The sequence below is a fragment of the Peromyscus eremicus genome, chromosome 4, assembly GCF_949786415.1.
Source record: "Peromyscus eremicus chromosome 4, PerEre_H2_v1, whole genome shotgun sequence".
Lineage (NCBI taxonomy): Eukaryota > Metazoa > Chordata > Mammalia > Rodentia > Cricetidae > Peromyscus > Peromyscus eremicus.
Genome location: NC_081419.1, coordinates 79,036,892 through 79,062,269, shown reverse-complemented (window position 1 = coordinate 79,062,269; position 25,378 = coordinate 79,036,892). Strand labels below are relative to the sequence as shown.

Sequence of the window (25,378 nt, the reverse complement as noted above, 5' to 3'; positions counted from 1 at the left end):
GGCGGTGGTGGTGCATGCCTTTAATCCCAGCACTCGGGAGGCAGAGCCAGGTGGATCTCTGTGAGTTCAAGGCCAGCCTGGTCTACAGAGAGAGAGATCCAGGAAAGGCACCAAAACTACACAGAGAAACCCTGTCTTGAAACAAAACAAAACAAAACAAAACTTCCTTTATCAAAGACTAATTTTTATAGTAGTGCCCTGTGGGTTCCCTGCAACGCACACGTGTACTCACTTAGTTCCTTGTTTGAATTGTTTCACGAAGGATCTATGATGAGGGGAAGGGCTCTGTGGCCAGGCAGGGCCTGTCTTGCCTGCTCCTTGTCTCCAGCACCTGCCCACCGTCGTCATACCCCGATCCCAGGTCTCACGTGGATGCTTTCTTTCACAGGGACAGACAGTCTACAGATCCATGTCACTCCGACCTCAGAGTCCTTTCCTCTCGGGAAATTGTTACCGATTTCACCAACATGGCCTTTCTTGGAAGTCAAGTCTTCCTCGGCAGCAGACAGATTTAAGAATGTTCTGGGACAGCCTTCTGACAACACAAGCTTGCCGCAGCTCTCCCAGACACCTCTGCCCAAGGCACACCGCAGGACCAGGGCTCGAGTGGACCTCTCTTCGTCCCTTTACCAAGGAAGTGGACACGGCACCTCCCTGGATCTGGCCAAGGACTCCACTGAGACTGTGGTCCACACAAGGCCTGAAGGGGGAGAAGGAGCGGCCATGTCAGGTTTGCCTCACACCAGCATGCTGCCCCCATTGCCTACAGCCCCCTCAGCCACCTTGAGGGCCACCTCCCCATCACAGCCTCTGGTGGGGACTCTCTCCCCTTCCAAGCATCCCTTGAGGTCAGACAACCTTCCACTTCTCACTCCACCGTCATCATCTTCATGGGCCCCTGGTTCACCTCATTCCATCCCCCCTCCTAAGCCTATAGAGCATTCCACCAAAGTGCCTTTGTTTCCCCAAATCACACCAGCTCATTCTTCTTCAGGTCAGAGCCCGGTTACTGTCCTAAACCCATTTTCTCACAAAACAAACCATTTTCCATCCAGAAATGTCCGGACATTCATAGGGACCCCTCCTCTAGACTTTTCTAGATCCTCAACAACGCAGTACTCTGAGCTATCCCCATCAGGGAGTCCCCGCTCAGCAGGTTCCCCCATTCCTGGGGTTCTGAGCTCCATGGCAGAGCTGGACCACCTGTCTCTCCCTTCCCTAGCCTCTGGAGGCCTTCCAGGTGGAAGCTCCTCATGGTCCATGTTGGAAGAGGCTTCGGGTTCTGCATCCACCCAGCCAGTCCACACAGCGGGGGCTGTCCGAGGGCGCAGTGGGGTATCGTTGCTGATTAATTTGAGCACAGCGGCAGCAAGCGATGAGGCTTGGCCTCTACATTTCCAGACGGCAGAGTCAGTGATGAGCAGCAGAGAGCTAGCCCCTGTTCCTCCTGCAAATAGCTCCACCAACTGGCCACATTTGTCAGAAGTGCCGGAGAATTCCAGGAAGCCCACCCTCCCCCCAGAAAACACCCCTTCCTCTTTACTGGCTCCTGTGCCTCTCACTACACCTAGTCAAGGGCAAATGGTCCCTTCTGAGGCCGCTCCTGGATCACCACTGAAGGGGACAGGTGCCCCTCCCTCCCTGCTTACTGTCCTCCAGCCCACTAGAGATCATGCCTCCCTAGCCCCTGTGCCGGAGGAATCCACTCCCCAGGAAGATGGCCATGATGAATACCTTCCAGATGCAGCCACACACCTCCTCTCAAGCAAAGGTCCTAATCTTCCTCCTACAATTTGGACATTTCCTCAGCAAAAAGAGGACAGGGTGACAGCCATTTTTGGGAAAAATGAAAAGGCAAATGGGACCGTTCCTCTGTGGGCCCTTTCAACTAAAGAGGCTTCAAGTCTTCACGCAGTGAATGAATTCACCTCTGATTTTAACACAGGTCGTATTTCACCTCTCATCAAGACAGCACTAAGAACAGACCTCTATCCTTCAGGGTCACCTCCATCATCCATGCTTGGCACCCAAGCCCCTCAGGCAGGTTCTCCTGGCTCTTCCAGCACCAAGCTGGAGACTCTCACAGCTGTCCCAAGCCTGTCTGCATTGGCAGCTTCCGCTTCCAAACAGGTGACAGCGCTTCCCTCCTCCACTGATGGCTTTGATTTCCCAACAACGGGAGGCATGAGAAAGCCAGGGGCCACCGATGTTTTCTGGAGCTCCCTTTCAGCCGAAACTGCATCCCTCTCCACACAATCGACACTATCTGGCTCACTGTGGCCAACGGATCATGATTTAAACACTCACGCAAGTAACTCCACGAGTCGGGAACCTCATCCAGCCTCGGCGACTCTTCCTGGTGGTACAACTTCAGCTGCCAATGCGATAGAATCTCAGCATTTCGAAGAGACTGCTGGGCAGTTGGTAACTACAGACAGCTTTAACTTTCAGGATCTAGTCTTCGGTCAAAGTGGCAATCCGCCCCTCCAACCATCAGAAGGGGCCATAGTTGAAAGCCATACAGACCTCTGGCTCACAAGCAAGCATCCCAGAGACTCTGACACGGCGATCATTGATAATTACCCACCCACGAGTCAGCGTTCCGCGTCACAGCTGCCTCTCCGGCCAGCCCATCCTCTGTGGCCAACCTGGCCAAGTTTAGCTTCTGCGGCTAGCTTGCAGCAAATGCTTTCAGATGGGGCAGACGCAGATTCACAAGTTTCCAGTGACATCTATCTATCACCCGGAAAAAATGTCTCCCCGCAATTCCAGAGTGTCCCGGAATATCATTCATCTTCGGACTCACCTTCTATATCAACTGGTGCCTTTTCCAGGACCCCCTCCAAAGTGCTGCGAACTTCTCGGCGCCCCAAGAAATGGACAGGTGCAGCCACTAACGCAGGTAGTTTGTTTCCTGGTACCCAGAAAACAGGTATGACTGCTTTTTCGGCCAGAGCATCTTCAAGCTCGACACAGATGCCCAGCTTTGCTTTGAAGCAGCCTGCCTCCCCTTGTTCAGTAGTGAGGTACAGCTCCAGACAGGCATGCCGCCGACCCTCCCTGCCTACTTGAGGTTTTTTTTGAAAGTATTCAGAATTTATGTCCTTGTTATCAACAACCATGGCTTTGCTGTAAGTGGCATTCTCATTATGGCTAATTGACTTAATGACCCTAAGGTTGGTTCGCCCGAGCTCTCCCTGCTGCAAGCCTGGAGTGTAGAGACTTCTTACACTAGCAAGCTCACAACTGACATCCCTTCATCATCAGGACAGTGATGTGTGCCTCCCAGGCCAGTGACAAACATTTCCTTTTCTCTCTTTGCAGTGGGAACCTCCGTGTCACCCAAGGGAGAGTCGACAGCGGCTGCCGCCGCCGCCGCCACCACCACCACCACCCTGTTCCTGAGGAAGTCAAGCCCAGCAGCGTTGCCAGCAGCCCTCACTGCTAAGGGCGCTGGCGGCGGCAGCAGTTTAGCCAAGAGCAGTCTGACCACAGCTCTAGCTAAAAATGTCACCCACAAGGCAGCATCCAGCCCAAAGGTGACAGCAGGGACATTCCACACTGCCTTCCCATTCACACCGACCTACATGCTTGCCCGGACAGCACACAGCATGAGCCCGCATACGGCCACGCAAGGGGCCACGGGCTCTGCTTCAGGCCTGTTGTCCACAACACACCTCCCCAAGAAACCACAAGCCATGCACACTGGACTCCCTAATCCCACCAGGCCAGACACACCCAGAGCATCCACGACCCGCCCACTGACGATCACAGCCGCACTGACGTCCGTTACAGCATCGGTAAAGGCCACGAGACTGCCCTCTTTGCAGACAGGAAACACGGATGCTGCTTTTCCAGCTGTGTCTACAGCAGTGGTCACGACTGGCAGAGTGGCCTCCAACTTGGACTGTCAGATGTCCCACAGGCTCCTAGTAAAGACAGGTGAGTGGCCACTGTCTTCTGGGTCTGTGGACAGAGGGGTAATCCTGACCTCAGCAATTTCATGGAATAAGTTCTCTTAGATCAGTGCTTGTCAATCAGGAGTGCTCTCCCTCTTCCTCTGTGAGGGGGCATTGGGCCACGTCTGGAGACATGTTGGTTGTCACACTTTGGGAAGGGACTGTTACTTGGAACCTGTCGGCACCTGGGATTATGTTAACATTTCACAATGCTCAGTCTGCACAATAAAGACTAACTGTGGCTGGAGACAGCACTCAGTTGGTAAAGTGCTTAACATGAGGACCTGAGTTGACCTCCTGGAACCCATGTTTTAAGAAAGCTGGGTACAGTAGCTTATAACCCCAGAGATCCAGGGAAGCAGAAACAGGCAGACCCCAGAGCTCACTGACCAGTCAGTCTGGCCTACTTGAGGAGCTGTGGTGATAGATCCTGTCTCAAAGAACAAGGTGGGTAGTACCTGAGGAATAACCTGGGGTTGCCCTCTGGCCTCCACATACCTGAACACACACACACACACACACACACACACACACACACACACACACGGGGCTGAGGGTGGGGAGAAAGACAGTATGTCAAAGTTGAGAAACCTTGACTCCCATCAAGTGCCAGAAAAGGGGAACATTAGATGACACAGATTCTAGTCCTAGGATTGGTTCTGACATCAGAAGTGTCCAGGGAAACCGCAATTACTCCAGTGGGCCAGGGAATTCGAGAACACAGCGTGTTTTGTCTGTGAAGTACACCAGTGATGTCTCACAGGCGTAAACGATGTGATTCATTTAACACAAAATCTTGGGAATCGCTGCACCGTTCAGAAAGGCTTTCCTAATCAGCAGATACCAACTGGACAGTTGAATCGTAAGAGGAAAGGGTGGGGAGGGGGTCGGGAGGAGAGCTAGGATCTCTTTTGAGGTTAGTGGGGTGGATCTCTTCTCTACCCCACTCCCTAGTTGCAGAGAGGAAGTCTAGAATGCCTAGAGTGTTTGGAATAGTGCAGTAGTGTTTTCTATAAAAAGCATTAGACAAATTATTTGAAAGAGCGTGCCAGTGTTGAATGCTCATTCCCGCCTTCTTCCTCACCCCACAAAGAATGAAAGGAAATTATATCTTGAGACATGTCTTCTTCTAAAATGGGAAATTGTGAAGCTAGGCAAAGCAGAAAATACAGTATCTCTTTCTGTTTCTCTATTATACCATCTGGGTTTTTAGCCCCCTCCCCTCTCCAGAGCCAGGCCTGCTCCCAGCTCCCACCCCATGCAGAAACACTCTCAGCTGCTCTCTTCTTCCTCCCCTGACACTAGCTACAGCTGACCAGCCCTCAATTCTTTCTAGTCTCACTCCTGAATATCTCTTCTCTCTATCCTGCCTCCCTCTGCCCCGACCCTGCACACATTTCTCTCTCTTCAGACTTCTGTCTTCTTCAGTCTATTTACCAGCGTGTAGTCAAAGGGAAATCCTCTAGAATTCATTACTTCATCTTAAATCCCTATTTCCTCTCTCCCTTAGAACCAAGCCAAACATGGACACTGACAAGATTCGCCTCCTTCCCCTCATGCCTTTTCACTTGGCGCCCCTGGCTCTGGAGTCAGGGGGATGGCAGTCCCTTCCTCTTGCCTAGCTGACCGACCGCTGTTACCCTTCAGTACTCACCAGAAGCATCAATTCCCATGGAAACCTTCCCTGATCCCAGCCTCTGCCAGAAGCCTTGGCAGGACTCTGACTTCCTTCTAATAGTGACAGTTAAAATCCGTCACGGATGCCATTCGCATCCCCACCTGTGAGGTGGACCTGTCCCTCTGGATTCAGGGTTGATAGAGCTGTAGACCCCAGCTCAGGGCCAGTCTCAAGTACGTCACTGGATGCTGTTACAGAAATGTGGTTGCAGGTTGACCCGCTGGGGGCCAGGCATACAGAGGCTGGTCCTCACAGCCAGAGGCAGCATGGGTTGGAAATGAAGCATCATCAACATACCAGCTCCTTGACATTAAGACCTCATAAACGGTTTGGGCCTTCAACAGACCAGTAGTCACTCCCCCAGCCTGCCCCCTGATTGGCGGGTCTTTGCTTATGATCCAGCTCTACTCTGGATTTGATGGACATAGAGCCTGGGGGCTGCTTGTTCATTATGAGGATCATTCTTGTCGCTGATTGCTGTGCTTCTGTTTCACCCCACAGTCCTCTTCCTAACCCAGAGGAGGATGCAGAGCAGTGAGTCCTTGAAGCTTGGTGTAACCAAAGGGCTCACTCAGGCATTGCGGAAGGCTTTCCACCAGAACGATGTCTCTGCTCACGTAAGCGCCTTCCTTTCTAAGCTGGCCAACTCAGCCCCCCACCACACACCCCCCTTTGGATGTTTTCCTCCTTCCGAGGCACCACACCCACACCATCTTGTGGCTGGAGAAAAAGGTCATTTCAAGATGAAAACTTGAGACAAGTTACATTGTATTACTCTCATACTTTGAAAAATTGTCGCAGCATATGAGGAGTATTGGGTATCCTCTGGAAGCCGTTCACTGTGGTTTTGTCTTTCATTTTTTTCTCTTCATCTTCTGCACAATTATAAAGAGTGATTTATTTCCGGACATTTAACAGGAATGATAAAGCCAGGTAGATATTGCCTGCTTATACTCCCAGAACACAAGAGGCTGAGACAGGAGGATTCACCTAAGTTTGAGGCTACTCTGGCTACAGATTAAGACTGTCTCAAAACGCAAACCCACTACCATTAACAACAACAAAAGCCCAAATTACTCAGCTCTGGAAGAGGAGTTCCACTTTGTGTGACATGCCAACAGCAGAGAGGGAAGTAAACACTTTTCCCGCCAAACACCTCAGTGCCAAGGACTGCTTAATAACTGCTGGCTGGTTTCAATGGCACAGCCAAGCAGCAGAGGCATTGTTTTACAGTCTTTTGGGTTGATCCCAAGTGTTAGAGCAGTAAATGCAACTGGCAGCCAGTGGGCTCCCTTTGTACCACTTAACCACATCATTCTGGCTTCCTCTTTTGATGGCCTGGGTGACAGCTGCATCCAGCCTAATGGTCCTGCCCCACCCATCACACAGAGGACCAGGGATGAGATTTTGGCACATCCTCTATTGGTCACTTTCAGTCTCTCTGTTACGATTCTAAAAAAAGAAATCAAGAGGAGGAAAGAAGGGAGAGAAGAGGGGAAAGGCACTCTACGCTAGGTGGTCCCTGTACTGGGAATCTTAGAAATTTTAAACCAAAAGCTGAGCTGCTCTCCTTCGTTTACCTGGTGTGGTGTTCACTGAGCTGCAGTCACTTTCCAATGGCCTCTGTGGCATTCGCTTCTTCTGCACATCATTGCAGACCCCTGCAACACTTACTGTTGCAATCTTTAACAAATGATTGGTGCACTTTGTAAACTTAGCACATTTAAATCAGGGTCATTTTCCATGAACAAAAGGTAAGGGCACAAATGGGGATAGTGGGCACAGACAGCCTATGACGTTCCAGTTAGCCGAGGTTGCCTGCACACACTGGGGGGCAGAGCCTGGCATCCCTCTGCTCAGTTATTGGCCCATTTGTTTGTTTGTTTGTTTGTTTGTTTTGGTTTTCCGAGACAGGGTTTCTCTGTGTAGTTTTGGTGCCTGTCCTGGATCTCGCTCTATAGACCAGGCTGGCCTCGAACTCACAGAGATCTGTCCGGCTCTGCCTCTCGAGGGCTGGGATTAAAGGCGTGTGCCACCATCACCCGGCTTATTTGTTTGTTTTTAAAGACATATGGGGTTATAAATAGTCCCTGAACCGAGGCTTGCTCTTTGAAGTCATTAAAAGGGCTGGAAAGTTCACAGCTTGCCCACTGGGTGAGTTACTCTTTGGGGCTATGGTCATGGGCCATCTTGAAGCTCCTTGGTTAGTCATCTTTATAAAGAACTAATTGAGAACACACTTTGGAAGGACCAAATTGCATCCATCATGTCGCAAAATCAGTTTTCTTGAGTTTTTTGAAAAATATTTGTGACTTGAGGCCTTGTGCTAATAGTTTGCCCCTGGCCTGTCTCCCCAGCACTGCACGACGCTAATGCAGATGCAGGAGTGGGGAAAGTATGCAGAGGTTAAAATAGCCTGACCTAGAAGCCCAGTTTTACAGCATGAAGCGCATGGGAGATGGGCAATGGTGCCGGTTGTAGCCGTTATATGTGTATTAAAAGTGTCAGTGAACAGTACATGTAAGGCGTGGTTTAGGTGGTAGATTGTGATCTCGGTTTTACCACAATAAAAAGAAGAAAGGAGGCTGGGGATCCCCTCAGAAGTAGAGCTTTTGTCTACCGTGCACAAAGTCCTAGGTTCTACCTCCAGCAAGACACACACACACACACTCACACACACACACACTCACACACACACGATACATACAAACACCCCACACACAAACATATACATTTGCATGCACACGTAGACAAACATACACATATGTACAGACACAAGCACACACCCACTCAGGCATAGAGAGAAGTAAAGAAATTATGCAGCAGTATCTATCCTGTAAACATATATGTATATATTTTTTCTTTACACACACATATACATATACACGAAAACATGTATTTCTAAGCAAAAATGATTGAAAGGAGATGCACCTAGCAGGTAGTGGCAGTAATACCTGAGGCAACTGGGCAATTGTCATTTTTCTCTTAGTTTTTCTAAAACTCCAATTTTATGATAAACATCACATTTAATATAAAAAACCCCACACTTAAAACTATAAACATACAAGATCAACAAAGCAAAATGCAGTAAGAATAAGTTCTAAAGGTTCAAAATCCTTCCACTGGGACAGAGAAGGCCCAGGCCATCCATGTCCCTTAAGACTCACCTGGGAGAGAAGGCCTCTGGTTCATCCTCACCTTGGCCTTGAACCAGTGTCTCAGCCAAGCATGGAGCCAAGGCTGAAGACTCCACCTTAGATACCTTGTCGTCCATCCCCAGAAAGTGCCCTACTGCATTCATCGTCCCTGCCTTTTGCCTCCCAGGAATGGTGAGATATAACTTTTTTTTTTTCTAAGCAGCATTCTGTTCCTTAGACATCTCTTCTGCCTGCTGCCCCCTCTCTGACTTCCTGGTGATATAATTAGTGCTCACTGGATCATGCTCAAAATACTTAAGGAATCCAAAACCAGATTCAGCTTTATCTCATGTAGGTTTGATGTGAGTTTTATTTTGTTGTTTCGTGATAACTTTGGAATTCACTTGTGCACTTAACAGGGTTGTTAAGATGTTTGTTGAATGAGAATGTCCTAGTCTACAGTCTTACTGAGCAACAGCTGTAAGAACACGAAGAAGAACTTAAAGTACTGTGGAAATAAACAGAGCATTCTGGGGGTCCATTTGTTTTGTAGGTGGACATCCTGGAATATTCTCATAATGTCACAGTTGGCTATTATGCTACCAGAGGAAGGCTGGTGTATTTGCCTGCTGTGGTGATGGACATGCTGGGTGTGTATGGTGTCAGCAACGTCACTGCCGACCTGAAGCAGCACACTCCCAACTTACAGTCTGTGGCGGTCCTTGCCTCCCCATGGAAGCCCCACCCTGCAGGTGCCTTCCAGCTGAAGACAGGCAAGTCACCAGAAGGAAAAGGCCCCATCGTTCTGGGACCAGACAGGCAGACCACTGTCGAAAAGCCTCACTGCTAGCTGCTCATCAGCTTCCGTGGTCCTTACGCCTTCAAATTTCCCTATTCATCAGATGTCCGTGTTCCCCGACTGAACCTCTGTATTTCTGACTTTCTTAGGCACGTTCCACCACAGAGCCTTTTCTTCCCAATCCATATGCTTAGTGCATCACAGCATAGAATACTTTCCCCCTTTCTTACCAGTGGCTACAGCTATAAGTTGAGTACCCATAAAGCCTATAGTCTGGAACTAACAGGGTTTGGTTCTTATTGAAGTAATTTCCCTGCAAAGACTTTGACATCTTTCTCTCAATTTCCCTTGTGATTGCTGAGTTGCAAAGTTTGTGAACCACAAGAGCGGAGGTTCCACTGCGGTGGAAGCCATTGGCTAGTTGTGGGGGACAATTGATCATCCTCATCCACAGAAACAGAGGACACTGGTTTGTCATCTTTGAGCAGATGTCTGCAGAGTCTCATGCGATAAAGTCATGACGTCCTTTGTGTTGGAGAGAACCTTAACCTTGGGCTCAGTCATGCTTTTAATTATTCTCTGCCATAAATCATCTTAAGAGCTACTTTCAAAACTATAATTAAAGCTTGTCTGGTCTTACTGTTTATTTGCCTAATTTCTGTAACCTAAAAATGATGCTGTTTTATATCACCACCGCTGTTAAATTTGAGGAACTAAGACAGAGCCCTGATGAGTGCTGACTTGTGCTTCTTCTTCTAGTGTTGCAGTTCGTAAGCCAGTCAGACAACATTCAGTCCTGCAAGTTTGCCCAGACGATGGAGCAGAGGCTGCAGAAGGCATTCCAGGATGCAGAGAGGAAGGTCCTTAACAGCAGGAGCAACCTGACGCTTCAGGTAGGGAGGAGAGGCTTCAGGCTGCATGGTAGATGGACAGCCATAATGCATGTATTGGTCCCCCCATTTAGAAGCTGTCATACACAATGTAAGTTTGTACCTTTGGCAGGTGATATAGACATTGGTGAGGGTGGCTGAGGTCTGGCTATGGCAGGTAGGATTCCGTGTCACTATGAACCTGTCATGATTCAGGGATTAATATTTGGTTTTTGTATGTAATGCTTCTTCTGGCCTTCCTTCCTTCTTTTCTTTCTTTCTTTAAAGATTTATTTACTTATTTTGTATACAGTATTCTGTCTGCATGTATGCCTGCACACCAGAAGAGGGCATAGGATCTCATTATAGATGGTTGTGAGCCACCATGTGGTTGCTAGGAATTGAACTCAGGACCTCTAGAAGAGCAGCCAGTGTTCTTAACCTCTGAGCCATCTCTCCAGCCCTCTTCCAGCCTTTTAGTGAGTTTATCATTAAAGAATTGAACCTGAATGTACTTTACAAGGTGAACCAATTTTCTTAATATAAAATGAATTAATTTAACTTTTTACATTATTTGCATGTGTGTGTGTGTGTGTGTGTGTGTGTGTGTGTGTGTGTGTGTGTGTGTGCATGTGTTTGGCAGGCTCATGCTACAGAGCAAATGTGGAGTTCAGAGGCCAGCTTGTGAGAGTGAGTTCTCTCCTTCTCACATGTGGGTCTCGGGGATCGAATGCAGGTCGTCACCATGCTTGCTTGGCAGGTGCCTTTGTCTCCTGAGCCATCTTAGGACCAGTGGATCGATTTTAAAATCTAACTCTGTTGTGATTTTCTGTGATTAACTGTTGGGTGATTTTCTTTGGGCTATTTCCAAGCTTCAACACAAATGATCATTACATGCAAACAGAAACACCCACAGAAACACACCCACGTCTTCTAGAGCGTGGGCTTCCTCTCTGCCAGCATCTGTGCTTAGTGCTTTACAAATATTGTTCTGTGTAATGATCAAGACATCCTCTAAGATATCGTCTCCATTTTGTTCAAATGAGAAATGAGAGAAGAATTATGAAAATCCCAGAAGGTCACATGGTTGGAAAAGAATGGAGTAAAGATGTGAGCCCAAACTCTGTCTTCTTATCCACCAAGCTGTCCCAGCATTGATACAGTACAGAAAGGGTGTCCCTGAGCCCTTGGCATGTGTGTCTTTCTCAGGGAACTCCAGTTCCTAGTGCACCATATATTTGGCTTCCTAGCTAACAATGTGAACACCACGGAAAGCCTTTTCCAGACCCATTGTTTTGTGTGTGTGCAATTATGTAGATAACATCTCAATAAGGATAGATGCTTCTTATTGGTATTCATCCAGCCCCCAAAGTCTCTAATAAATGCCACTGTTTTGTGTCTGTTTCGACTACTCAACTAAGGCCTTTGCAATTAGACCCAGGGCTTTTGAAATTGACATTTAGCATAAGTGAGTTACCAGCAAAGCCAATGCCATGTAGAAAGCACACGATCTAATTTGAAGGAGCAGCTTTCCTTTTCTAGACTCAGGCAAAGTGGAACAGAGAGGATCTCATTACAACCCGGCTCTTATTAGTCTAAGATCTAAAAATGTGTCACAGATTTAAGATTTATGTAAGCAGTGTGACTCAGCTCTTATGGGAAATCTTTTTCTTCAGGTTTGGCGCTGTGGTCTTAACAGGTGTGTGAACCTAAGCGGTTTGCGACAGCAGAATATGCATTAAGAGATTTGTTGAGTGTCTGCTGTTTATTAGATCCTTTGAGATCAGACACCAAGATAAATAAGTTGCCCTCGGCCTTCAGTCTGTCTCTGTGGCGAGCTGGTTATGGGCTATAAGATGAAACGTAAGCAACAAAGCTTCCTTGGAAAAGACTACCACAGGTGACTTAACCATTGCATTTAACTAGATTTGAGATGCTTTCTGAATGTTGGAAGCCTTTGAAATTAATTGAATGAATCATTTTTATTAATCCCATTTCACATTTGGCCTTGGCCAATATGAAGTATCAGAACCAAGTTTGTCGACGATTTAACACGCCTCTCTTGGTCTCTCTGTCATTCACAGATAACTGCATGCCTTCCTGGGATCATGATAATATGACTTCCAAATTAATGTTTTTGTAATACTTTTCCATTCCATTCTATTAAATATAATTTGTATGGGACTTTGAATCCTTTGTGGAATAAAAAGATGTAAATATCAGAGTCATTGGAAAAGTGACTTAAAAAAAACCACATGGTATATTAGAAGCTAGATTACAGTTGACTCAATGAGGGTATAACAGAATCCAAGCTTATGAGACATAAGCAGAAAGAGGCAATGATGGGCTCATTCCACTGTGAAGTTCACAGCCTATTGGCTGGAGGCATACCTGGATCCTGGTGCATCAACAGTTTCTTCAGAAGTTCTCTGTTCATCTCTTGGCTTGCTTTCCTCCAGACCCCCCTCCTCTTTCTTCTTTGAAGATTTGTTCATGTTTACTGTATATATGCTTTGCCTACAGTATGTATGTTAGTGCCTCACATACACAGAATGCCCAGGGAGGCCGGACAAAGGTGTCTGATCTTCTAGAACTTGAGTTACAGATGGCTGTGAGATGCCTTGTGGGTCCTTGGGGAAGGAACCCAGGCCGTCTGGAAGAACAGCAAGTGCTCTGAACTTCTGAGCTATCTCTCCAGCCCCAGCACACTTCTTACCTCTACTGAGTGGGCCTTGGTGCTTCCAGATTTGCCTCGTTCTTATTGCTTATGGTCTTGTGGAACCAAAGAGCCCCCCCCTTTTTTTCTTTTTCAGTATCATTTCAGTCCAGACCCTGAGACCGGCTCTCATTGGTCCTGCTATGCAACTTCTGGATTGATTACTGTGACCAAGGAGATGAAATATCCTTGTCAACATGGTCTGGCACAGATGCCTACTCCTGGAGCATGGGGAGTGGCAGCTGTGCCCAGAGCACATGGACAAAATGGAGAAGGGAGGTGGCTTTCTGGGGACCGTGATGCTACTGTGAGAGGAGAAAGATGCTGAGAACAAAGTGGGCTGTGGTCTAATGAGCTAACGAACCAGAATGAGTGAGCGAGTCAGAGGCTTCATAAAGGGACACGATTGAGTTCATTAAAGAAGATACAAAGGCGTGGGAACAGGGCTGTGTTCATTGCTTGGGAGACATTAAGCTATAAAGATCTCAATCTTCACCAATGGGAATTGTAGATTGAATGTGATCCCTATGGAAATCCCATTCTGGAGAAAGAGACAGGAGGATTGCTGTAGATGCAAGGGCAGGCTAGCTTGCATAGCAAGTTCAAGACTAGTTGGGGGAGGAGGGGGTACATATTCCTGTCTCAAAAAGCGGAAGGGGAGAGGAGGGCAGAGGGAGATGCCTGAGCAATTGAGAATGTTTGCTGCTCTTGAAAGACCTGAGTTCAGCTCCTAGTACCCATATCAGGCAGCTCACAGCCACCTGTAACTCTACCTTCAGGGGTTCCAGTACACTCTTCTGGCCTTCATGGACACCTACACACACACACACACACACACACACACACACACACACACGCCAATCCCAGTGACATTTATAAAGACAGAAATAGAGAAATCTATCCTGAAGTTCAAGTAGAGCCTCAAAAGACCTTGAAGAACAAAAACAATCTTGACAAAGGACACATTTTGTAAGTTTCACACTTTCTTGTTTCAAAATTAATTTTAAAAAAGCTATGATAACCAAACAGTGTGGTCTTTCTTTTCTGACAGACACAGAGACCAATGGTCTAGATATAGAGGCCAGAAAGAAATCTACTATTGTTATCAAGGTTAGTCTATGAGGAAAAGGATAATCTTTTAAATAATGGGTATCCACATTTCAAAAGAAGGAAGCTGGAGCTACACCTAACATTATCAACCAAAATCATCTCAAAGTGGATCAAAGACCTACATGTAAGAACTAAAGAGCTCAGAGCATAGAGGAAAGATTTCATGGGCCTGGGTATCTTGGACCCTATTGGAAAACCACAGGACCAAGAGAAACAAACCAATTGGACATCCTTGAAAACTTTGCCCATCAAAAGACACTAATAACAGAGTGAAAGATAACCCAAAGAATCACGAATCATCTGTCTGATAAGTGATTAATATCCAGAACTTAAAGAAATAGAAAGAATTTCTTCTATGCATCAATTAAAAGAAAATTAGTGGCAACAGAAGGCTGGGATAAGTTTTGCTGTACTTGTCTAGTATGCATTATGCCCTGGGTTTTAACTATGTCACCATGAAGAGAGAGGCAGACAGAAACAGAGATGAGACTGGGAGGTAGGGTGGGGAGACAGAATTGGACCTATCAATTATGAGACATGACTTCTTATTTATTAGAACAATCATTCTCAAAAACAAAACCCTAGAAAATAGTAAGTGTTGGTGAGCATATGGAGGAGTTAGAGTCCTTGTATGCTTCTAGAGGGGTGTGCAATGGACAGCCACTGTGCAGCATGGACCCTCAAGAACCTAAACATGCAGTTACAATATGTTCCAGTAGCTTCATGTCCATCTACATATCAAAAAGAATTAAAAACAGGAACTAGGAGCTAAAATAGGTATTTGTGTAGTGTTCACAATGGCAAAACGCCAAACGTGAACCAAGTGTCTATCAAATGGATACATGAAAAACAAATGTAGTCTATTCAAGTGCTGGAGTGTTCCTAAGCCTTCAAACAAGAAGGGCATTCTGGTGCCTATTGTAGCCTGGGTGGCGTTGAGGTCATTGTTCTAAGTGAAGTAAGTCAGTCATAGAAGGAAAACTACAGTATGATTTCTCCTCTACCAGATATCTAGAGTTGTGGAACAGTCAGGAATCTTACTTTAAGAGCAACCTTGGAATAAGAAGATAGAGAAACTGGGAGTTGTTTAATAGGTATAGAGCTACAGTTGGGGGCAGTGAGGAAGTTCTGGAGATGGTGTTGGTGATGGTTGGCAAAAAATGAGAATCTATTCAATGTTGCTGAACTATGTGCTTAAAAATGGTCAAAATATTAATTCTTTGATTTATATATTTTACTACAACAAAAATGTATAACTTACCTGGTTGACTATAGGATGCATGCATGTATGTATGTACATACACAATTTTTATGAATGTGTACACACATATCTATATCTATATATACATATTTATATATTACTAGCTTTATGGGCTTCTTGGAGGTCCAGGGAGATATAATGCTACTTATTGAAAGGTGACAAGTATTCAGTAAATATTCACAATAGTGGTAAAGATAGAAGTTTTATTATGATGATGATTTATTTTTATTATTTATTTGTGTGTCATGGTGTGTGTGTGTGTGTGTGTGTGTGTGTGTGTGTGTGTGTGTGTGTTTGTGTGCACACACACATACATGTGAGTGCCCTAAGAGGCCAGAAGTGGGCATTGGATTCCCTGGAGCTGGAGTTACAGGTGGTAGTGAGCCACCTGATCTGAGTACTACCCATCAAACTGAGGTCCTCTGAAAGAGACCCGAGTGCTTTTAGCTCTTAGCCACTGAGCCATCGTTCCAGTTCCCAGGGGACTCTCGAATCCTCAGAAAGTGCTTTTCCCTGCACACCTGGGGACAGAGGTCTGAATACCTGGAGCTGAAACACATTCCAGAAATACTTTCTGGGAGGAGAACAAGGGCTGAGCAGACAAGTTGGCTGGGTTATCCTTAATCAGGAGATTATGGCTCTTGGTTGGGGAAGAGAGAAAGCTGTCACATGTGGGGAAAGTAGACAGCAATGTGGAGAAGCTATTCTGAGCAGCTTTCTTCAGAATCAGGACAGAGAGCAAAGCTGTAGAGATGATGCCTGAGTGAAAAGGTCCCATCAAGCCAGGTGGCAGCCAGCCCCCAGTGGGTAAGACAGTATTCAAGAGGAACTTGAGAGTTCCAAAAAGGTGCCTCAGCTGAGCGTGCGGGCAGGGCCAGCCTAGTGCCCAGGCTATACCTGGGCCCTGATGCCCACAGGGAGGGTGACTGGCATCAATGCCCTGCCCTTCCTTCCTCTCTCCCATGCCCACTCATCCCCCTTTAGCTAACACCAGTGGTCAAAGAAACCATCGTGTAGTCCTTGAGGGCTAGCCTGCAGGATGTCCTTTGTGACGTGCAGGACAGTGGCAGAGAGATCTGGAGAGAAAAGGGCAGACACACGCACGTCATCCAGCAAAAGCATCTCACCAGCCCGGTGATTTTTTCTCCTGCTCATGTTTTTCAAATGTTCGAGATATTTTTATCCGTACATTGACCCAGAAAAATCTCATTTTTTTCCCCAGCAACTAAAAATGAAATAAGACTGAGCATGAGAAACCCATGTTATCTTAGAGAACTTTTTTCTCATAATCCATGCTAAATTCATGGTTCACAAAAGAAAGTAATTGCTCCATGAAGGATCTGTTTTGTATTTCTGGATTCCTGTTATGCTCATATTCAGTCACTTTGCTCATAACACTGGGTGCATACTCCTCTCAACCTGAAGTTCCCCGAACATTTGACAGTTGGGCCCTCCTTTAATATCTCCATGTTCTGCTTTATATTTCCAGAATTATAAAGATCACTTGAGTCAGTTTAGGCCCCGGAAAAGACACGTGAGTAGTTAAGAGCCAGCAATGAAGACTGCTTAGGTTCAAATCCTGACTCTGTCACAAGTGAGCTGTATGACCTTGGACAAATCCCTGTCACTCTAGGCCATGGTTTCCTCATTTGTGAAAGATGGTCCTAAACAGACGTTCCTTCCAGGGTTAGATCAAGATGGAGATAGTGTGCCCATAGCCCAGTGCCTGGCATGCGCCTGCAGTCTGTAAACAATGACTTGCTATTCTTTCTTCCTCCTTGCTGTCTCCCCGCTACCCTCCCATCATGACCCTCAGCTCCTGTTGAAAGGTCCCTTCCTCGGCCCCCGGGACACAGACCCTCACCTTGTTTGGTATGTCTCCTTCCCCTTTGCTCCTGTGTCGTTCAGATGGTGAGCACGTCCAATGCCTCCCAAGCCGTCACGCTGGTGTATGCTGTGGGCAATCAGAGCTCGTTCCTCAACGGCACCGTGGCCAGCAGCCTCCTTAGCCAGCTCTCAGCTGAGCTGGTAGGATTCTACCTCACTTACCCTCCACTCACCATCGCTGAACGTGAGTACGTGCGCCTCAGCCTCCTGGAGCAGGCCCTGTGGTTTCCCCTGGGTATCTTTCTCCGCAGCAGAAGAATCTCTGTTGTGCTACGCTGCATGTGTGTGTTATCTTGAGCAACTGAAAAATGCAACACATGGGGATTAAGTTGACAAAAAGTTCATTGCACACTGCAAGAGAGCCCTTGCTTGACACTCACAATAAGCCTGTGAGGAGGGTGCAAAACTGTAAGAAAAAAATTAAAGCCACCCCCCCCCCCCAAAAAAAAATTTTTTTCACAGGATGTCCACTCTCCCACAGCTAATATAGCTGCATGGGGACTGTGCTCTGAGCACTGCCTTCCAGAGCATCTGTCCTTAGGGGTTACCTAAGTCCAGGTTACCATGGTTTTCTCTCCCCTCCACAAATGTTCCTAGACCTTCGGGTCCAGCTGGCTACAGACAGCATAATGCAAACTTTGCGATTTGTGTCGTGACTTCACTTGAAGTCCCCGTAGTCTGAGGCCCTGGCTATCTGTAATGCTTGTTATATAATCCTCATTACTGTGCAGTCAACTGGACTTTGAAGACAGAGCAGCCCACATTTTGTCACTTAGACATTTGCTGGGTAGCTACAGAAGTGACGGTCTGTACCCTAAATTTAATCATTATATTTCACAAGGTCACTGGCAAAGATTTCCTTTTAAAATATACCCATTAGCAAAAATGTTTCATAATTTCTTTCTGTAGTTGTTTTGATACTCTAAATAAATGAGATCTCATGCATGCGTGTGTTAAGTGTGTGTGTGTGTGTGTGTGTGTGTGTGTGTGTGTGTGTGTGTGTAAAAGGTGTACTTGTCACTTAGCAGCCACTGAGAAGTTGTTTGAATGTGTGTTTACTGGAAAGATCTTACAAATGTTCAGGCAGTAAGGATGACTCTGAACTTCATAAAAAGATTATGTCACGGAAGACGTTGGCCGGCTGTCGTCACAGGGCGGCAGGTGCAGGAGCTACTTTCTCGAACCAGCTTGGTTAAATTCTGATAATGATCACAGTTAAGTTGAACAGAGCAGTAGGGACTGGGGGAAGAGCTCAGTTGGCAAAGCGCTGGTTGTGCACTCCTGAAAATCTGAGTTTGATCTCAGTACCCGACATTCTGGTGAGGTGCTCACAACTGTAACGACACTAGTGCTGGGAAGCTGGCCTGGGAAGATCCCCGGAAGCTCACTGGCAGCCAGGCTAGCCAAATCAGCAAGCTCAAGGTTTATGAGAGATCTTGTCTCAGAAAATAAGGGGAGGAGCAATTGAGAAAGACACTTGCCATCATCCTCTGGCTTAAACATACACGTGTACACTTACATACACATGTGCACACACACATACACACATGAAAGATTTATTGAGCACTGACTGTGTGTCAGGCACTGTGCTAAGTCCTTTACATGTCAGTTCTCATAGTCACCATGCTGGTAAAGCAAGATGGTAGCTCTTTCTCCCAGCACTGGGGTACCACAAGTAAGCCCTTAACGCTGGGAGGATCCCTTTAAGAGATAACCATTCCTTAGACCTCCATGGTGCTAGATGATCTGTACAGAGGAAGCCCCAGCGAAGACAGGCTGCAACTGTGGGTACTGATAGAGATGTTGATTCATTTAAGAAGGCTTGGAGGGAAAACGTCAAAGAGAGAAACTCCTGAATCTCAGCCCCTGGTGGAAACTGTCTCTTTAATGAGCCAACTTTCTACACAATGCGAGAGTTTGACCTGTGTGCCACAGATTCCCCAGAAATGGCAGCGTGGAACCTAGCTGCTCACCAGCTTGTCACTTCTGTGTTTCCCTTGATAATGTTTACTCATAAAACCTACCCAAGAAATGTGATGTGTTTTTTATTTGTTTTAGCACTGGAATATCCCAACCTTGATATATCAGAAACGACCAGAGACTACTGGGTCATCACAGGTAATGTCTTATTTCTGTATGTCCCTCTTTGTACCACAAGGTTGGTTTGTCTAAAACGGTGGCACTTGGTGACAGGATTGAGTCCTTTGGTCAAGGAGTTCCTTCTATAGGGCTAGAAGGGGTTGAGGAAGCTGAGAAAAGAACACCCTGAAGATGATTACTGATAAACAATTTAAAACTGTTACCTCAACAATCCCATCCTCAGCCTGTCTCACAGCAGCACTAGTGGGTGATGTCTGGGGCACCTCTCCGTGGGCAGCTGTCTGGGGCACACATGTATGAGTGGTTATCTGAGGCACGGCTGTGTGAGTGACTTGTAGCAAGCTTTCTTGCCAGGCTATCTTTGGATCACCAGCCCGTAAATAATGACGAGAAGACTTAATAATTATGAAAACTTGGCCTTAGGTTAGGCGTTTTCCCAACTAGCTCTTATAACTTAATTAACTCATATTTTTCAATCTACGTTCTGCCGTGTGGCTCGGTTACCTCATCTTCATATGGCACATCCGACCTGCTCCAAGTCTGCTGGTGAAATCAAGTACCTCAGTTCCTCCTCACAGTTTCTCTGTCTCTGCCTGAGAGTCCTGCCTATACCTCCTGCCTATTGGCTGTTCAGCTATTTATTACACCAATCATAGCAATACATCTACACAGAGTACAAATACCCCCACAACAGTGGCTGTCTGGGGCATGTCTGTGTGGGTGTCTGTCTGAACAGATGGCAGGCCTTTCCATACTGTCCTACAAAACCCAAATCAAAGCCAGAAGAGGGCCATCTGTGTGCTGCTCTTTCTCGGGGCACACGACCCACCCCACCCCAATCCTGGTGTGCCCTGCGGATGAGGTCCGGTGGGAGCCGAAGAGCAAGAGAGTTCTGGTGGCATTTTCTTTTTCCCTTGACATTTCACAGCTGAACATTATGAAACAGTAAAAGCATTCTGTTTGTGTTTTCCAAAAGCCTCACAGTGGCTCTAAAATGAGAGAAACGACATTATTGAGGCAAATGGAGAGGACAGCTGGTCGTAGGAGGGAGAGTGACCAGCCCAGCCATCAGAGTGTAGACAACTGAGAGTTCCGTTCTCCGTGTTCTGGGAGTCTGAGACCAAGGCACCGATGGGTTTACGTCTTCCTCCCATCCCCTTGGCTTGGAGTCGGTCACCTTCGCCACTTGTCCCCACTTGTTCTTCCCTGAGTCTGTCTGTCCTGACTTCCTTCTCTTATCAGGACACCAGACACACTGGATTATGGCCCGTGCTCATGACCTCATTTTAATTTCATTACCCCTACAAAGACCCTCACTCCAAATACTGTCACCCTCTGATACACTGGGCATTAGGACTTGCACACGTGGATTTGGGGAACATAGTCCAGCCCGTCAATGAGGAGTTAGGGAGATCCTTCCAGACATGGAAATGTGTACAGGGAAGCAGCTGCTCGAGCTCCCTTCCCTCATCCATCCTTCCCTCACTGCTGCCCCAAGCAGTGGCAGGTGGCCTGTTGCCTAAAATTCCATCCAAGTAGTTTCCACCCAGCTGCAAGATGGCTGCCTGTACTCTCTTCTAAAAGACAGATCACCCACATGCCCCCACTGTATGGTCTTTGGTCTTTGGTACCCAGAGATCGTTTTAACTGCTGAGAAGGCAAAGTGAAGAAGCATATTTTTTAACAGACCAGAAACCACTCTACCAGGATGCAAACCCTAGAGAGGCCGTGCCAACCCAGCAACACACGTCTGAGCCAGCGGGTTCCATAATGAGTACAAAATCGCGTGCCCTCCTCAAGCACGGTGCCTTTTCCTTCCCAGATCTTCCCCCTTCTCTGAACTTGAAAGTTTACATTCAGTGATCATAATCCATTCTTCAACACAGGCTGCCCTTGACAGCCCCTGGTGAGATCTCCTCCCATCTTCCGGTGCCTTGCCGTGCCTTCCTTTTGGTGGCCTTAACTCAAGGAAAGCTATGCACACAGTCTTGTTCCTGGGCTCTGCGGGGACGTAACCCTTCATGCTCACTCCTGTCACTTCCTTCCTCACTGCTGTTGCTGGCACTGCAGTTGGTGATCAGAACAGAGTTATCGCTGTCTCTCTGCAGCTGGCATCAGTCGGTGCTCGGAAGGAACTGGAACCACGGTTTGACATGACCCTCTTGCCTTCCATACGAACCACGACCACTTTACAAGCTTCTGGGAAGCCTCTGCTAGTCTGCCCTATTATGAAAGGAGAGGCTGATGACCGGGAGCCAGCAATGAGAGTCTTTACTCGGCCTTGGCCCCCAGACCGTCACCACAAGCCCTGTCCTTTTCAATTTGTAGTAACTGCCCCTCTCTGGAGTTTCTATTACACACTCTGTGTGCTTTTGTCTGTTTTACTGGACTTAGCTGGAGTATCTTGTACACTTCCTCCTCTGGCAGAGGGTGGGTCCTCTTCTGACGGAAAATCACCAGCACTGGATGGCCTCTGCAGCTTCTCTTTACAGAAAACCTATGGACTATCCTGCCATCTGAGGATCTTGCTATTTGTTTTAGAGAAATGAAGCAAGGTAGAGATATCCAGATATTGGTGACTAGGGCTTGAAGCTATAGCTCAGTCAGTTAAGTGTTTGCCATGCAGGCATGAGGGCCTGGCTTAGACTCCCCAGAACCCACATCAAAGAGGAGGCAGAGGCAGGCAGATCCCTGGGGCTCACTGACCAGCTAGCCCTGGACTAATCGGCCAGCCCACTGGTCACTAATAGAGATAAGAGTCTGTCTCTGGTGTATACATTTGCCTTTGTTTCACACCCTAGAGACGAAGTGGCTGAGATCCAGTAATGAGCGACTTCCTTCTCGTCTCACCTCTACTTCTTACTAGTGTGTCCTAGAGCCAGTCACCTGGGTCCCCCGGGTCCCCCTGGGTCCCCCTGGGTCCCCTGGGTCCCCTGGGCTTCACACACTCACCTGTAGAATGGAGGAGGAACACCAGCTGAGCATGAAGATTCCCGGAGTTTGAATGTGTGGGATTCAACCACAAACGAAACAATTTAGCTCAGGTTCAGGAGGCTGACCCATGCCTGCTAATGGATCTTAGAGCCCAGTGTGATTATAAATAAAACGAGAAGGGGGTGTCACAGTCTTGAACTTTTTAACCTAGCTCCTCTGAACACAGCAGGGGACTTGGAACGCCTCCTCTGCTCTGAAAATGTAGTGGCTGAGAGTGGGTGTTTAAGAGAACCCTGGCTGATGTGCTGAGGGGTCTGAGCTACTGTGTCTCTGTGGGAGATGTGAGTACAGGCCCCTCCACTGCCTTCCCGGAAGGCAGGCAGGGTCAAGGAGAATGTGCTGTGAACCTTGGGAGAAGGGAGGGGAACTATGCGCAGGGGCACAGATCCCTTTCCTTCCATGACATTTCTTCCTCTGAAGAATGTACCCAGCAAAGGGGGAGGAGGGGGGGCCGTGTGATAGCAACAGCTTCCACACAGCGGTGTCCTATGGCACCAGCATTAAAAGTATTGTTTCCTGAATTATTTCTTCTTCACAATCAGTAGTTCGCTCAGTAGAGAACTGAGGCCCCGAGAAACTATGTGGCTTGTCTCAGGAAGGGGAGCAGTGACTCACACCCCTGCTTCTGACCCCTGCTCCACCCAGCTGACACCAGAAGAACCCACTCTTTCTAGAGAGCTGCAGTGGCACAAACTCCAGCCATCTAGATGTTCATCACTGTCCTGCTCTGAGTGCTTCCCACGCTCTCCTGTGCTTTCCTAGAGACAGCTTGTCATTTTAAAGAGAAATGGACTAAAAACACAGATAAAGTAAAATGTCGCATTTTAAGCATCTTAAACTTACAATTGAGTGGCCTAGAGAATGTCCACAATACAAACAACCATTAACTGCTAGAGCATTTCCATCACCTAGAAGGCTGCCTATTGCCTTTACTTGGTGTCTGCCTTTGAATCATGACCGAGGTTCCTGTAAACCAATCTATGATGCCCCGCTCTCTCCTTCTTGTCCATTAGTTAGAAGTCATTTCAGCGGTCTGGCCTGTATATTTACTACGTGGGGTGTGTTTGAACCAGACTCTCCTGCCTGAGGTAGGAACCCCCTGTGGGACCCTGAGAGCCTGCAGAGCACTGACAGAGCAGTATAGCAGCATTCCTCTCTGTTTGCAGGGACTTGGCGGGCACACCATCTAGAATCCCTCACCAGGGCCCTAGAGCTGTGCTTTATACCCTCCAGGGCGATCATTTGGCATTTATGGCTTCAAAGAAGTCATTGCAGAGACCCAGCTGTGGGTTTTATTTCTTGATCCGCGTATCAGTGTCATTCTCTGAGTCATTTTTGACGGCTCGGTCTGGCCCTGTGTGAGATTCCATCATTGGTGCTGGCTGCATGCAACACCTGCCTTGATCAGAGGCTGCAGAGACAGCATGCTCTTTAGGAGGTATAGCAGGAATCTTAAAAGTTCTTATTAATAAAATCAAACCTGAGGCCAAGTATTGGGGTAAACACTGGAAGATCAGAGAGACAGAACAAGCCACAGCTAACCTCACCTGGCCAACTTCTCACCTGATCCTGTTTCCTCAGACTGGAAGCCTCTGAGTCCTCATCCAGAATGAATCTCAGCTGAACTGCTGCTCCAAAGCCTGAAACCTTAACCAGCTAAAAGCTTCTAGTTTCTGGTCTTCACCTTACATATCTTTCTGTTTTTACCATCACTCCCTGGGATTAAAGGCTCACTTCTTGGGATTAAAGGTGTGTGTCACCATGCCTGGCTGTTTCCAATGTGGCCTTGAACTCACAGAGATCCAGAGGATTTCTACCTCTGGAATGCTAGGATTAAAGGTGTGAGTGCCACCATTTTCTAGCCTTTGTATCTAGTGGCTGTTCTGTCTCTGACCCCAGATAAATTTACTAGGGTGCACAATATTTTGGGGAATACAATACCACCACAAGGAGGGGCTGTTTCTGTACAGTGGTGGATGGATGGTATTCATGATCCTGGACTGGACTGTGTTAGAACAAACTCTATTAAATGAAGACTCTTCTATTCCATTCCCATCCCCTGTGAGTTTTGATCGCTTAAAAAAACCCAATAATCAATTTGAACACTTAGAATTTTGGGTGTGACTGTGTCTGAAGGCACTGTTTGCGTCCTTGGGGGGAAGCTGTCCCAAAGGATGGAATTGGACTCTGGACGTCAATGAAAACAGGCAACTGTCCTTTAGAAAGCTCTAGAGAGGCCCTGTATTCATCACAGCTCTCATCCATGCACTAGCAGGGGCTTGCAACTCCATAATCAGTGTCTCCTGTTGTCCCAGAAATGGCTGCTGAGATCTAACCAAGGAGAGGTAAGGGCCAGGAAAAGATCCCATGTACCTTCCACAGACAGGGCCAAACTGCCTTATGCATCCTGTCCCCTTTGATCCTTAGCGCCCATTAGCCCAGTGCTTGCTGTGAGGTACCCTTCCTTTTAGCAGAGGGCTGGATTCCAGTGGCTTGCTGAAGGACCCGTAATTGACAAAAGCCAGAAATGAGAGAGGGCACACTCCTTCCATTAAGTTGTCTTATTCTTGAATGAGAGAGGACATGATGGGCCCAGGGCAGCTTTTGGGGTAATAAGGATCCTACCTAGTAGGGAGAGATAAAGATATTGAACAGCATAGTTTGCCCTAATGTGTGCATTCAAGTTCCAGCACGGCTCTGTGAATCCTTAACCAAGCTATTGAGAAGGAAAATTAAACCCTGAGTTAGGGTTTGCAACCAGGCCAAACCCCAGTTAGCTGCACCTGTGCTTGGCTGTGTCCCTGTGACTTTGCAGGGTGTATCATCTGTAAAAGTTTGGGTTTGATGCAGCAGTGTGTGAGATGTCGC

At 47.2% G+C, this 25,378-nt stretch overlaps 1 protein-coding gene across 1 annotated transcript in view; it reads left to right on the top strand.

Moving 5' to 3' along the window:
- Positions 1-372: 372 nt before the first annotated feature.
- The window catches only part of Kiaa1549l (KIAA1549 like), a 110,061-nt gene continuing 85,055 nt past the window's right edge, over positions 373-25,378 (top strand). The window contains exons 1-7 of the mRNA XM_059258912.1: positions 373-2,932; positions 3,325-3,942; positions 6,139-6,254; positions 9,328-9,547; positions 10,333-10,466; positions 17,438-17,600; positions 19,475-19,534. Of these exons, the coding sequence (XP_059114895.1) occupies positions 373-2,932; positions 3,325-3,942; positions 6,139-6,254; positions 9,328-9,547; positions 10,333-10,466; positions 17,438-17,600; positions 19,475-19,534 (3,871 nt within the window). The remainder of the gene's footprint in view (positions 2,933-3,324; positions 3,943-6,138; positions 6,255-9,327; positions 9,548-10,332; positions 10,467-17,437; positions 17,601-19,474; positions 19,535-25,378) is intronic.